Below are 10,760 nucleotides of genomic sequence, written 5' to 3'. Positions count from 1 at the left end.
CATTGGGGTGAATTCCAAAGAACATTTTCGAACTTTTTTGGTGTTTAATGACATTTTTTCTATGAAATTCATTTTCCTTGTTTTTCTCACACATGTGCCATTTCTTTTTTGCACCTTTTTGTTGTTGTTGTTGTTGGTTTTTTTTTTTTTTTTTTTTTTTTTTTTTTTGAGTTTTTTTTTTTGTTTTTTTTTTTTTTTTTTTTTTTTTTTTTTGAGTTTTTTTTTTTGTTTTTTTTTTTTTTTTTTTTTTTTTTTTTTGAGTTTTTTTTTTTGTTTTTTTTTTTTTTTTTTTTTTTTTTTTTTGAGTTTTTTTTTTTGTTTTTTTTTTTTTTTTTTTTTTTTTTTTTTGAGTTTTTTTTTTTGTTTTTTTTTTTTTTTTTTTTTTTTTTTTTTGAGTTTTTTTTTTTGTTTTTTTTTTTTTTTTTTTTTTTTTTTTTTGAGTTTTTTTTTTTGTTTTTTTTTTTTTTTTTTTTTTTTTAATTTTTGGCAATGAGAACAAATTCTAGGAACAATTGTAAAAGAGGATATCCCCTTAAATTGACAATTTTCAAGTAAAACAAATAGATGATTTTTGAATTTTTTTTTCCAATTGAAACAAATTTTAGGACCAATTGTAGAAATGGATATCCCTTAAATTGACTATTTTCATTAAAAAAAAAAAATCAAACAAACACCAAAAGACACTTTTATTTTAATATTTTTTCAGGTGAAAAATTTTACCAATCAAACACTATTAATTAGTAATTCCCACTAAAACAAATTATAGGCAATTCAATTTTCTTCAATTCGTTTTCTTTTCACCTAAATTCTATTTTTGCGATCAAACGGACCCTTAATGTAAGTTGAGTAAGAAGCTCGGGTTTGAATAATATTTTTATTTTATTATATTAATAATAAATTTAAGTTTTTTTGCTTAAAATAATATATTCTTTAGGCACTATTCAACTAAGTTCACGTGTGGTGGAGATTTTTTCAAAATAGATTTTGTAAATTTTTTTTTTTTTGGGAAAACTTATGGTTAAAAGTAAGAAAAAAATAATGGATCCATGTATAAAAATAACTTACAGAGAGAATTAATCTGTTTGACAAAAAATATTTGAAAATTCTTTTTTACATATTTATTTTTAATCACATATTTACACAATAAAATATTTTGCACCTAAATTCAAATTTTTTTCCTACTTTTTAACCATATATTTAAAAAAAAATTATTTGGCCACAAGCCGCGTCATCCAGCAGGCAGCATAGTTTTGTACCGTCGATTAATTCTTTGCAACGGCTGATAAAATCTATCGACATTAGACGGGGATCACCATCCTACACCGTCGATAAGCACACCCAAAATCTAACGCTTTTCAAGTATTCTTTTCCTCTGTCTTTTCAAATATATAGCCCACCAAATCACACCATTACTCACACATCGCAAATCAAATCCGTTGAAATTTCACAATTCTCTCAGAAAAATGTCAGGAAGGGGCAAAGGCGGCAAGGGTTTGGGAAAGGGAGGTGCAAAGCGCCACCGTAAGGTGCTGAGGGATAACATTCAGGGTATCACGAAGCCAGCGATTAGGCGGTTGGCTCGCCGTGGAGGAGTAAAGCGTATCAGTGGTCTTATTTACGAGGAGACACGTGGTGTCCTCAAGATCTTCCTTGAGAATGTTATCCGTGATGCTGTGACCTACACTGAGCATGCTCGCCGTAAAACTGTGACGGCCATGGACGTTGTGTACGCCCTCAAGAGGCAGGGGAGGACGTTATATGGCTTTGGTGGTTAAATAGCTAGGTATGGTTGGAGAAATTGGGTTTGGGTGGTGGTGACGTTTTGTATAAATGTGGGATCTTGTTAGGGCAAGGATGCTGTATTAGGTTTTAAATGATTGTACTTTGATCTGTCTTAGATCCTTTGTCCGTTTCTTCAGTTAATGAAATTCTGTTTCTATTATTTTATATGAGCTTCATTATTCTATAGTGTTCTTATTTTCTCTAATTTTATAGATATTTCGTTGGGATAAAAATTGGACTCATTGGGGGTTCGTTTTTACCTTGGCTTTCGATTTGGCAGTACTGTTGATAACTAAGATGTTGGATTTGAATATAATACAAAGTTTTCAATCTCATAATTTTTTCCTGGACAAATTTTGGGACCTAAGATTTTAATGCTTTAATTGAGTTCAAATGTTTGAATTCTTGTAGTTCTTGGGCGGGCTCATTATTTACAATGCTGTTCTACTTGAATTAACTTTATTTTTCAGTTCTGTGGTAAATTTAGTTGGATCATTAATGATGCTTTTTAAAGTAGACATGTTTTTGTTACATTATACAAGTTTGGATGATCGAAGATGATGTCTCATGAGTTGTTTCTTAGTTCTGCTGGATGCGCTATGGGTAGGTTCAGAGTAAATATCCAACCTTTATTTGTGAAAGGAAAATTGTGCTTTAGAGATAGTGTGCTGTTGGATTGAGCTACTTATCCACATTGACAATTGTTTGATATCTATTGTACCAGAACAGGATGTCATTTTTACAGCTTGATTGATCGTTGTGGTCTTGGGAGTGCTGAGGATTGGTGAACTAAACTGGTAATTTTTATTCTTTGTTACTATAATGATTAATTGAAATGGTCGATCAATGTTTTAAAGTGATAATAGTTAAGATTGTTTTGTGAGTTGCTTTGCTTGTCCTTTAGTCCATTTCTTTCCAGTATTATGGCTGCTTCAACGAATGACACCGACGAGGTCATTTCTGGGTTGTTGCAGTTTCCAATTAACAATTCCAGTGATTCGGGCCAATGATCACCCATGATTGCTGTGTCATACTAGTGCCAGTATTATGGCTGCTTCAACGAATGACACCGGTGAGGTCATTTCTGGGTTGTTGCACTTTCCAATTAACAATTCCAGTGCTTCGGGCCAATGATCAATATTGGAGTTACAAACTAGTAAAGTGAGTGCGTATATATTTAGAGATATCTGCTAGTCCACTGAATGAAGCCGGGCAGCTTGACATGTATAAGGTATGAGTGGGGGTGATCACATCACTCAAACTATGGTTGTATATAGTAAGTCTCTTGGAGTAGGAATGTACTCATATATTTAACTATTTCCACTCGCATCTCCAATGGTTGCACTCCAATGCAATACCAAACTTTGCATAATTTTGGTGCAAAATATAAAATATTTCTTTTGCCTTTATTTAACATGTCCCAAATAAATTTTTTAAGGATATTTATGTCATTTGTACTATATATTTTTTAATACAATAAATTATTATTATTTTTATTAATATTAATATTAATTGCATATAAAATAAATTTTAAACGTAAGACATAATAATTAATAAATTAATTAAAAGACGAAAACAATTTAAAGTACAACAAATATGATTATTTATTAAAGTTAATACGAAATATATTCAACGACGACATACATACGATAATTTTATTTTATTTTAAAAAAAAGATACATAAAAAGTGCATATTTCAGTAATTTGGAAGACTGTTTTTAGATCCTCCAAAATTGTTAAAATAATTTTCAAACAAATCATATGAACTTTCAGATCTTTTATCTTCTTGTTGAGATTTCCTCTGGCAAATTCTTGCTTGTTCGTTTTGCAAGCACAAATGTACCTGTGGATCTATTATTGAACTTAAATTTGTCAACAAAATTTTATTCTCCTCATGATATTCTGTCATTTCTAATTTTTTTTTTGGATTCGTAATTCTGTTGTCTTTCCTCACTACCTTGTTTCATAATTTCGAGAATTTGTTGGTTCTCTTCTTGAATGGATGCAAGTAATTTTATACCTTCTTCTTCATTTTTTATTTTTGCTTTTGCTTTTTTACCCCTATGGGTCGTTCAGTAGAAGTATCGTCAACATTGTCTTCATTTATATTAAGAGAAAATGAGGTCAATCTAGGAAATGTTGAATGAGTTGACGTGTGGTCCTCCGATGACGAATTTGACTGTGATGATACAATGTTAACACGACCTTGCCTATGACAAATTGCTTTGGCCGCGTTAACGTTATCTCCAAATCAGAGATGAATTGTGGGGGTGGTGTGGGGTCCCCCCTTAGGCCCAATAACATTTGTTTTAAGGTGTTTTTAATTTTTTTGGTAAAAAACTAATTTTTTTTTGTGTAAATTTTTTTCCAGCGTAGTAGTCCAATTTGAAATTTGGTATGTCTTAGATCCAATCTTGGATCCGTCCCTGCTCCAGATTTTTTGGCATATTTAAGCATAGACCAGACATAATCAAATTTGAACCCTTTCTTGTAATTTGAGTTTTCAGATAATAGCATTTTGGCTCGAAACATCTACAAAACAAAGACAATGTAACATTAATCTAACAGAAACTTAACATTTGGAAGCATACATTACAAGTAATACTTACAATATCTTCTTCTAATACACCACTTGGTTTCAAAAGTTCGACTTGCCGAACGCATCCTTGCATTTTGATAATGGCGGCATTAATAACTTGCATTCACTTCATTAGAGATCTTTTCGACCGAATAAGAGTTATAAATGAAAAAAGTGTGGTATTGTATCCATTCTCCACTCAGGACCATAATTGCTCCATTGATTGGTATATACCTACCATTGGATCTCGAGAGATATTAAGATAGACTTGACTTAAGTGTTCATCTTTTTCACGTGAGTATGAAGAAGTTCATGGAACAGAACTCATTTTTGACGAAGAGGGGGGGGGGGGGTTATTGAGAAGGGTAGATGATATTAACTTGGGAAGTTTGAGAAATTGAAGGTAATGGTAAGCTAATTTATAGACAAAAAGGTAGGCAGGATAAGATTTGATTATATACGGATCGAACGGTTGAGATCTTGACGTAATTCAATCTAACGACGGAGATGAATTTGCCTAGATATCATATCTTTAATAGTGTACTATGAGATTTGATATTATATACGGATCGAACGGTTGAGATCTTGACGTAATCCAATCTAACGACGGAAATGAATTTGCCTAGATATCCTATCTTCAATAGTGTACTATGAGCTTTGATATTACATATGGATTGAACGGTTGAGATATTTATGTAATCCAATCCAACGATGAAGATGAATTTGCCTAGATATCCTATCTATTGTTGGAACAGGTATTCTTCAACAATAAAAGGCAGTATTGAGGTCGAGCAATCCTTATCTCTCAATCATACTACTCAAAAATGAATTTCAATATTGGAGGTCCCTCTTATGTGTTTGATTCAAATTCATCGTCATTGTCCGATGGAGAAAATGATAATGATTTTCTTGAAGAACGACAACAAGCTACTTGATCGGTATTAAATGGCATGCCTTAAGTGCACGGGTCGCGATCAAGTAGTATGATGGACCTTTTAAGTCCCAGTCGATTCCTCAGAGAGTGTTGTTTTCAGTTACGAGTGTATTTGTTTCAAATTAACGAAAAAGATACACACATTTAAAAGTTCGATTTTAAAAACTATAAAAAGGCGAAAACTCGATTTTGATTTAAAATATTTAAATAATACTTAAAAAGTGGAAAAGTTTGATTTTAAAAGATGTTGGAATTTATGATTTCGCTTAACCCTTTTCAAGCCAATTATGCGTCGATACAAATTACCAAAATGTGTGGTTAGACCCGATTTTCCAAAATTAGTCAATAACCTCTGTCGAGCGATATTAACCCTAATTGCTTGGCATTAACATATTTCTATGTCGTTCTAAACCAAATAACTGCATTCAATTTTTGTGAAAATAACTCAACGGGTCACATAGGGTAGGTATACATGTCTGGATACCTAAACGCGTATAGTCGAAACCATACAAACCTATGGTATATTATATTTCGGTCTATTATGTGCAACTATTTTTCAATAATTACACAGCTACCTAACCACAACATCTATTGACGTCAAATAAATGTAGTAATCTTAAATATGATAATTAATACACCAATATTTTGATAACAAATGCATATCTAACAACATATAACACGATATTAATGAAAATAGGTTAAGCTAATACATAAATTCCAACATAAACTTGTTTAGTTCATCATTCTAACAAAATAACAAAGAGATTCTCATAAACATATCATTACAAACATGAAGAACTAAATGAAAGGAATACAAAAGTTGAGATAAAACCCTTTTAAATACGAATTGTAATCCTTCAATGTATTCTTCAAGCTTTCCTTAATGATCTCCTTACTATATTCACTTGATTCCCAAAATAAAACTAAAATTAACAAAAGAAAATAAAACTAAAAGAAAAAAAACTAAGAAAAAGAGAGAGAGAGAGAGAGACCGAGAGAGATAGAGAGAAGAGTGAAAGAGTTGGGAAATTTTTTTTACCTACCAAGTTATATTAGTATATATATGGAATATCTATAAAATATAATATAAAAAAAAAAGATATTATTAGACACAACATAAATATCCTAAAAATATATAGCATAAAATAATGATAAAATAATAAAAAGGTTGACCAAAAAATCTCGAAATTGTAGATCAGGTCCTTCAACTTTCATTTAGTGCAATTTGGTCTTCAAAATTTGACTTTTATTACATTTAGGCCCTTCCATAATTGCACTTCAAGTCCTCAGCTTCACAATTTTGTTCAATTTAAGTCCTTTTCCTTATCTTTTCGCTCGTTATACTTCTTTCCGGGGTTTTAGCTTACAAAAGTAACAATTACACAATTATAAATAGAAATCTACTCAATTTTATCAATAATAAAGTCTCAAAAAGTGTTAAATAAGCGTGTAAAAACACACTTATCACACCCCCAAACTTAATTCACACATTGTCCTCAATGTGTAAATAACAAGCTAAAGTAAAGTGGAATAAGGAAACTTCCCTAAATAGCCATTCGTGAAGTGGAGCCAATGCATTTGCTGGACTTATGATGAACGTGAGTCACTTGGATCAAAGACTTCTTTGCACATGAATTGTTCCAGAACCTGGGAGATCCAGAAATGGCTGGGATATCAAAAATTTCCTACAAAATAAATATATTAGTTCAACAATATAATTACCAAAAACATTAAAAGTAAATAAATAAAACAAGAGTTAAAACAGTTGGGTTGCCTCCCAACAAGCGCTTGGTTATAGTCCTTAGCTCAACTATAGGGCATCTTTATTTCGGATCTTTGAAAGGAATGGAGGATTTTTCATTAGCAAAATCACTTCCCAAATATGGTTTCAATCTGTGACCATTTACTTTGAAATTTGCTTTTCCTTCATTAAGAAGCTCAACTGCTCCATGTGGAAAATTTTTTACGATGGTGAAAGGACCCGACCATCTGGAGCGGAGTTTTTCAGGGAATAACTGGAGTCGAGAATTGTACAGAAGAACTTGTTGCCCGACAAAAATCCCCGCCTCACAATGTGCTGATCATGCCATCTCTTTGTCTTTTCTTTATAGAGACGTGCACTCTCATATGCATCAAGGCGAATTTCATCAAGTTCATTCAATTGGAGCAATCTCTTCTCACTGGCCAATTTTCCATCAAAATTCAAGGCTTTGATAGCCCAATAGGCCCGATGTTCTAGTTCGACTGGTAAATGACATGCTTTTTCAAATAGAAGCCGATATGGAGACATACCAATCGACGTTTTAAAAGCAGTCCGATATGCCCACAATGCATCTTCAACTTCTTGGACCAATCTTTTCTTGATGCATTGACCGTCAACTCGAGAATTCTCTTTAACTCTCGATTAGATATTTCAACTTGGCCACTTGTTTGGGGGATGATAGGGAATGGCCACTTGATGATTCACTCCATATTTGGTCAAAAGTGAGTCGAAAAGGTGATTACAGAAATGTTTACCGCCATCACTAATGATGGCTCGGGGAGTGACATAGCGCGAGAAAATATTTTTCTTCAGAAAATTTACTACCACCCGAGCATCATTAGTAGGTTAAGCTACCGCTTCTACTCACTTTGACACGTAGTCTACAACCACCAATATATATTGATTTGAAAATGAGGACGAAAATGGCACCATAAAATCAATACCCCAAACATCAAATATCTCCACCTCCAATAAGGAATTCAACGGCATTTCATTACGTTTGGAAATTTTACCAGTCCGTTGGCATCGATCACACTTAGAGACAAGTGTATGAGCATCCTTAAATAAGGTGGGCCAATAAAAACCAGATTGAAGGACCTTTGATGCAGTTTTTACAGCACCAAAGTGACCACCATATTGAGAAGAATGACATTGTTCAAGTATTTTCTCCATTTCCTCCTCCGGCACACATCTCCGGATAATTTGATCCGGACCCCGTTTGAATAACAAAGGATCTTCCCAGAAGTAATGCTTCACATCAGCGAAGAACCTCTTCCTTTGTTGATAAGAAAGATCTGGGGGTATGATGCCACTAACAAGATAGTTCACATGGTCTGCATACCATGGTGTATGATTGGCTTGTAAAATCTGGATGATTTGCAACAACTGTTCATCAGGGAACACCTCATTGATTTCACCTTCCAAAACGTCTTCGGGTTGCTCGAGACGAGATAAATGATCAGCAATGACATTTTCAGTTCCCTTTTTATCTCAAATCTCGAGGTCGAACTCCTGCAAGAGGAGTACTCATCTGATCAACCTCGATTTAGCATCTTTCTTTGCCAACAAATATTTCATGGCCGAGTGGTCAGTGTAGACAATTACTTTGGAACCAATGAGGTATGATCAAAATTTATCAAATGCAAATACTACTGCTAGCATCTCCTTTTCAGTAGTAGCATAATTCAATTGCGCATCGGTCAAAGTTCGACTGGCGTAATAGATAACATGCAGGACTTTATCTCTCATCTGCTCCAGAACTGCTCCAACAGCATAATCACTAGCATCGTACATCAGCTCAAATGGAAGATTCCAATCTGGAGCTGCGATGACAGGAGCCGTGATAATCTTTTCCTTCAGTGCATTGAAAGCATTAAGGCATTCTTAAGAGAAATTAAAGACTGTGTTCTTTTCAAGCAAGGAACAAAGAGGTTTTGTGATTTTTGAAAAATCTTTAATAAACCTCCTGTAAAAGCCAGCATGTCCGAGAAAACTTCGAATTCCTTTTACTGTAGTTGGTGGAGGCAATTTTTCAATTACTTGAATTTTTGCCTTATCAACCTCTATGCCTTTCAGAGAAATTCGATGGCCAAGAACTATGCCTTCTTTGATCGTGAAATGACACTTTTCCCAATTTAGAACTAAATTGGTCTCTTTACATCGTCTAAGTACCATCTCTAAATTGTTAAGACATCTATTAAATGAGGCACCGAAAACTGAAAAATCATCCATAAAAATCTCAATACTTTTCTCCACCATGTCGGAGAAAATCGCCATCATATACCTTTGGAACGTAGCAGGTACATTGTACAGGCCAAAGGGCATTCTCCTGTACGCAAAAGTATCATACGTGCATGTAAATGTTGTTTTCTCTTGATCTTCCGGAGCTATTAGAATTTGATTATAGCCCGAATACCTATCAAGAAAACAATAATGTGAATACCTTGCCAACTGCTCTAGCATTTGATCTATGAAAGGAAGAGGGAATTGATCCTTTCTAGTTGCAGTATTTAGCTTGCGGTAGTCAATACACACTCGCCAACCAGTCACCGGTCTAGTGGGTATGAGTTCGTTGTCCTTATTTTCCACTACTGTTATGCCTCCTTTCTTAAGTACAACTTGAACAGGACTTACCCATGGACTATTAGAAATGTGATAGATAATGTTTGCATCAAGTAATTTAACAACTTTCGCTCTCACCACTTCCTTCATATTCGGATTTAACCGCCTTTGATGCTCGACTGATGGCTTAAAGTCATTCTCCATCAGTATTTTGTGCATACAAAATGACGGACTGATTCCCCGAATATCATTTATCGCCCATCCAATTGCTTCCTTATGTTCTCGCAAGACTCGAAGTAGCTTCTCTACTTCTAGATCGGTTAAGGAATTGGAGATGATCACTGGAAGTGTGGATGATTCTCCTAAATAGGCATACCTCAAATGAGGTGGAAGTGTTTTCAAATCAAGCGTAGGGGCTTTTTGATGAGATGGAAGAGGTATTGAAGATGTCTTTTCCAACTCCTCATAATATGGTACCCTCTTGAAGGTGCGGAAAGGTGTAGCTTCCAAGTACTTTGTCATACCTTCAACATCAGGGTCACCATCACTTATATCAGAAAAACTTACTAGGCATCTCTCAAGAGTGTCGTTAGAACGCCCATAAAGAGAGTCGGCAACCAAATGATCAATCATATCCACCCGAAAACAGTCATCTGGTTCCGACGGGTACTTTATGGATTTCAAGAGGTTAAAAGTGACTTGCTCATCTTGTACCCTTAAAATGAGTTTACCCTCCTGTACGTCAATCAAGGCTCGACCGGTAGCAAGAAATGGTCGTCCCAGAATGATAGGGATATCATTATCTTCTTCCATGTCAAGTATAATGAAATCAGCAGGGAAGATGAACTTATCCACTCTTACCAAGACATCCTCAACCACACCTCGAGGATATTTAATTGACCGATCGGCCAATTGCAACGATACCGTAGTAGCCTTTGCTTCTCCCATTCCCAACTTTTCAAAGATAGACAAGGGCATTAAGTTAATGCTCGCTCCGAGATCACACAAAGTTTTAGTAAAATTAAGATCCCCAATAGCACATGGAATAGTAAAGCTCCCTAGATCTTTGATTTTAGGAGGCAATTTTTCTGGAGAATGGCGCTACACTCTTCCGTCAACATCATCATTTCATGCTCTTCAAG

General features: G+C 34.2%; 1 protein-coding gene across 1 annotated transcript; it reads left to right on the top strand.

The window, feature by feature from the left end:
• The first annotated feature begins 1,407 nt into the window (after positions 1–1,407).
• On the top strand, positions 1,408–1,947 carry LOC111403248 (histone H4). Its single transcript, XM_023031679.1, has one exon. The coding sequence runs from the start codon at positions 1,464–1,466 to the stop codon at positions 1,773–1,775; it is 312 nt and encodes a 103-aa protein (XP_022887447.1). The 5' UTR covers positions 1,408–1,463; the 3' UTR covers positions 1,776–1,947.
• The last annotated feature ends 8,813 nt before the right edge of the window (positions 1,948–10,760 follow it).

The sequence above is a fragment of the Olea europaea genome, chromosome 11, assembly GCF_002742605.1.
Source record: "Olea europaea var. sylvestris chromosome 11, O_europaea_v1, whole genome shotgun sequence".
In the NCBI taxonomy this organism is placed as follows: domain Eukaryota; kingdom Viridiplantae; phylum Streptophyta; class Magnoliopsida; order Lamiales; family Oleaceae; genus Olea; species Olea europaea.
Note: the sequence above shows the minus strand (reverse complement) of the source record. Positions and strands in the feature narration are given on the sequence as shown.

Excerpts from the sequence above, each read along its gene's own strand:
- LOC111403248 (XM_023031679.1), top strand. The coding sequence starts at position 1,464 with ATGTCAGGAAGGGGCAAAGGCGGCAAGGGTTTGGGAAAGGGAGGTGCA.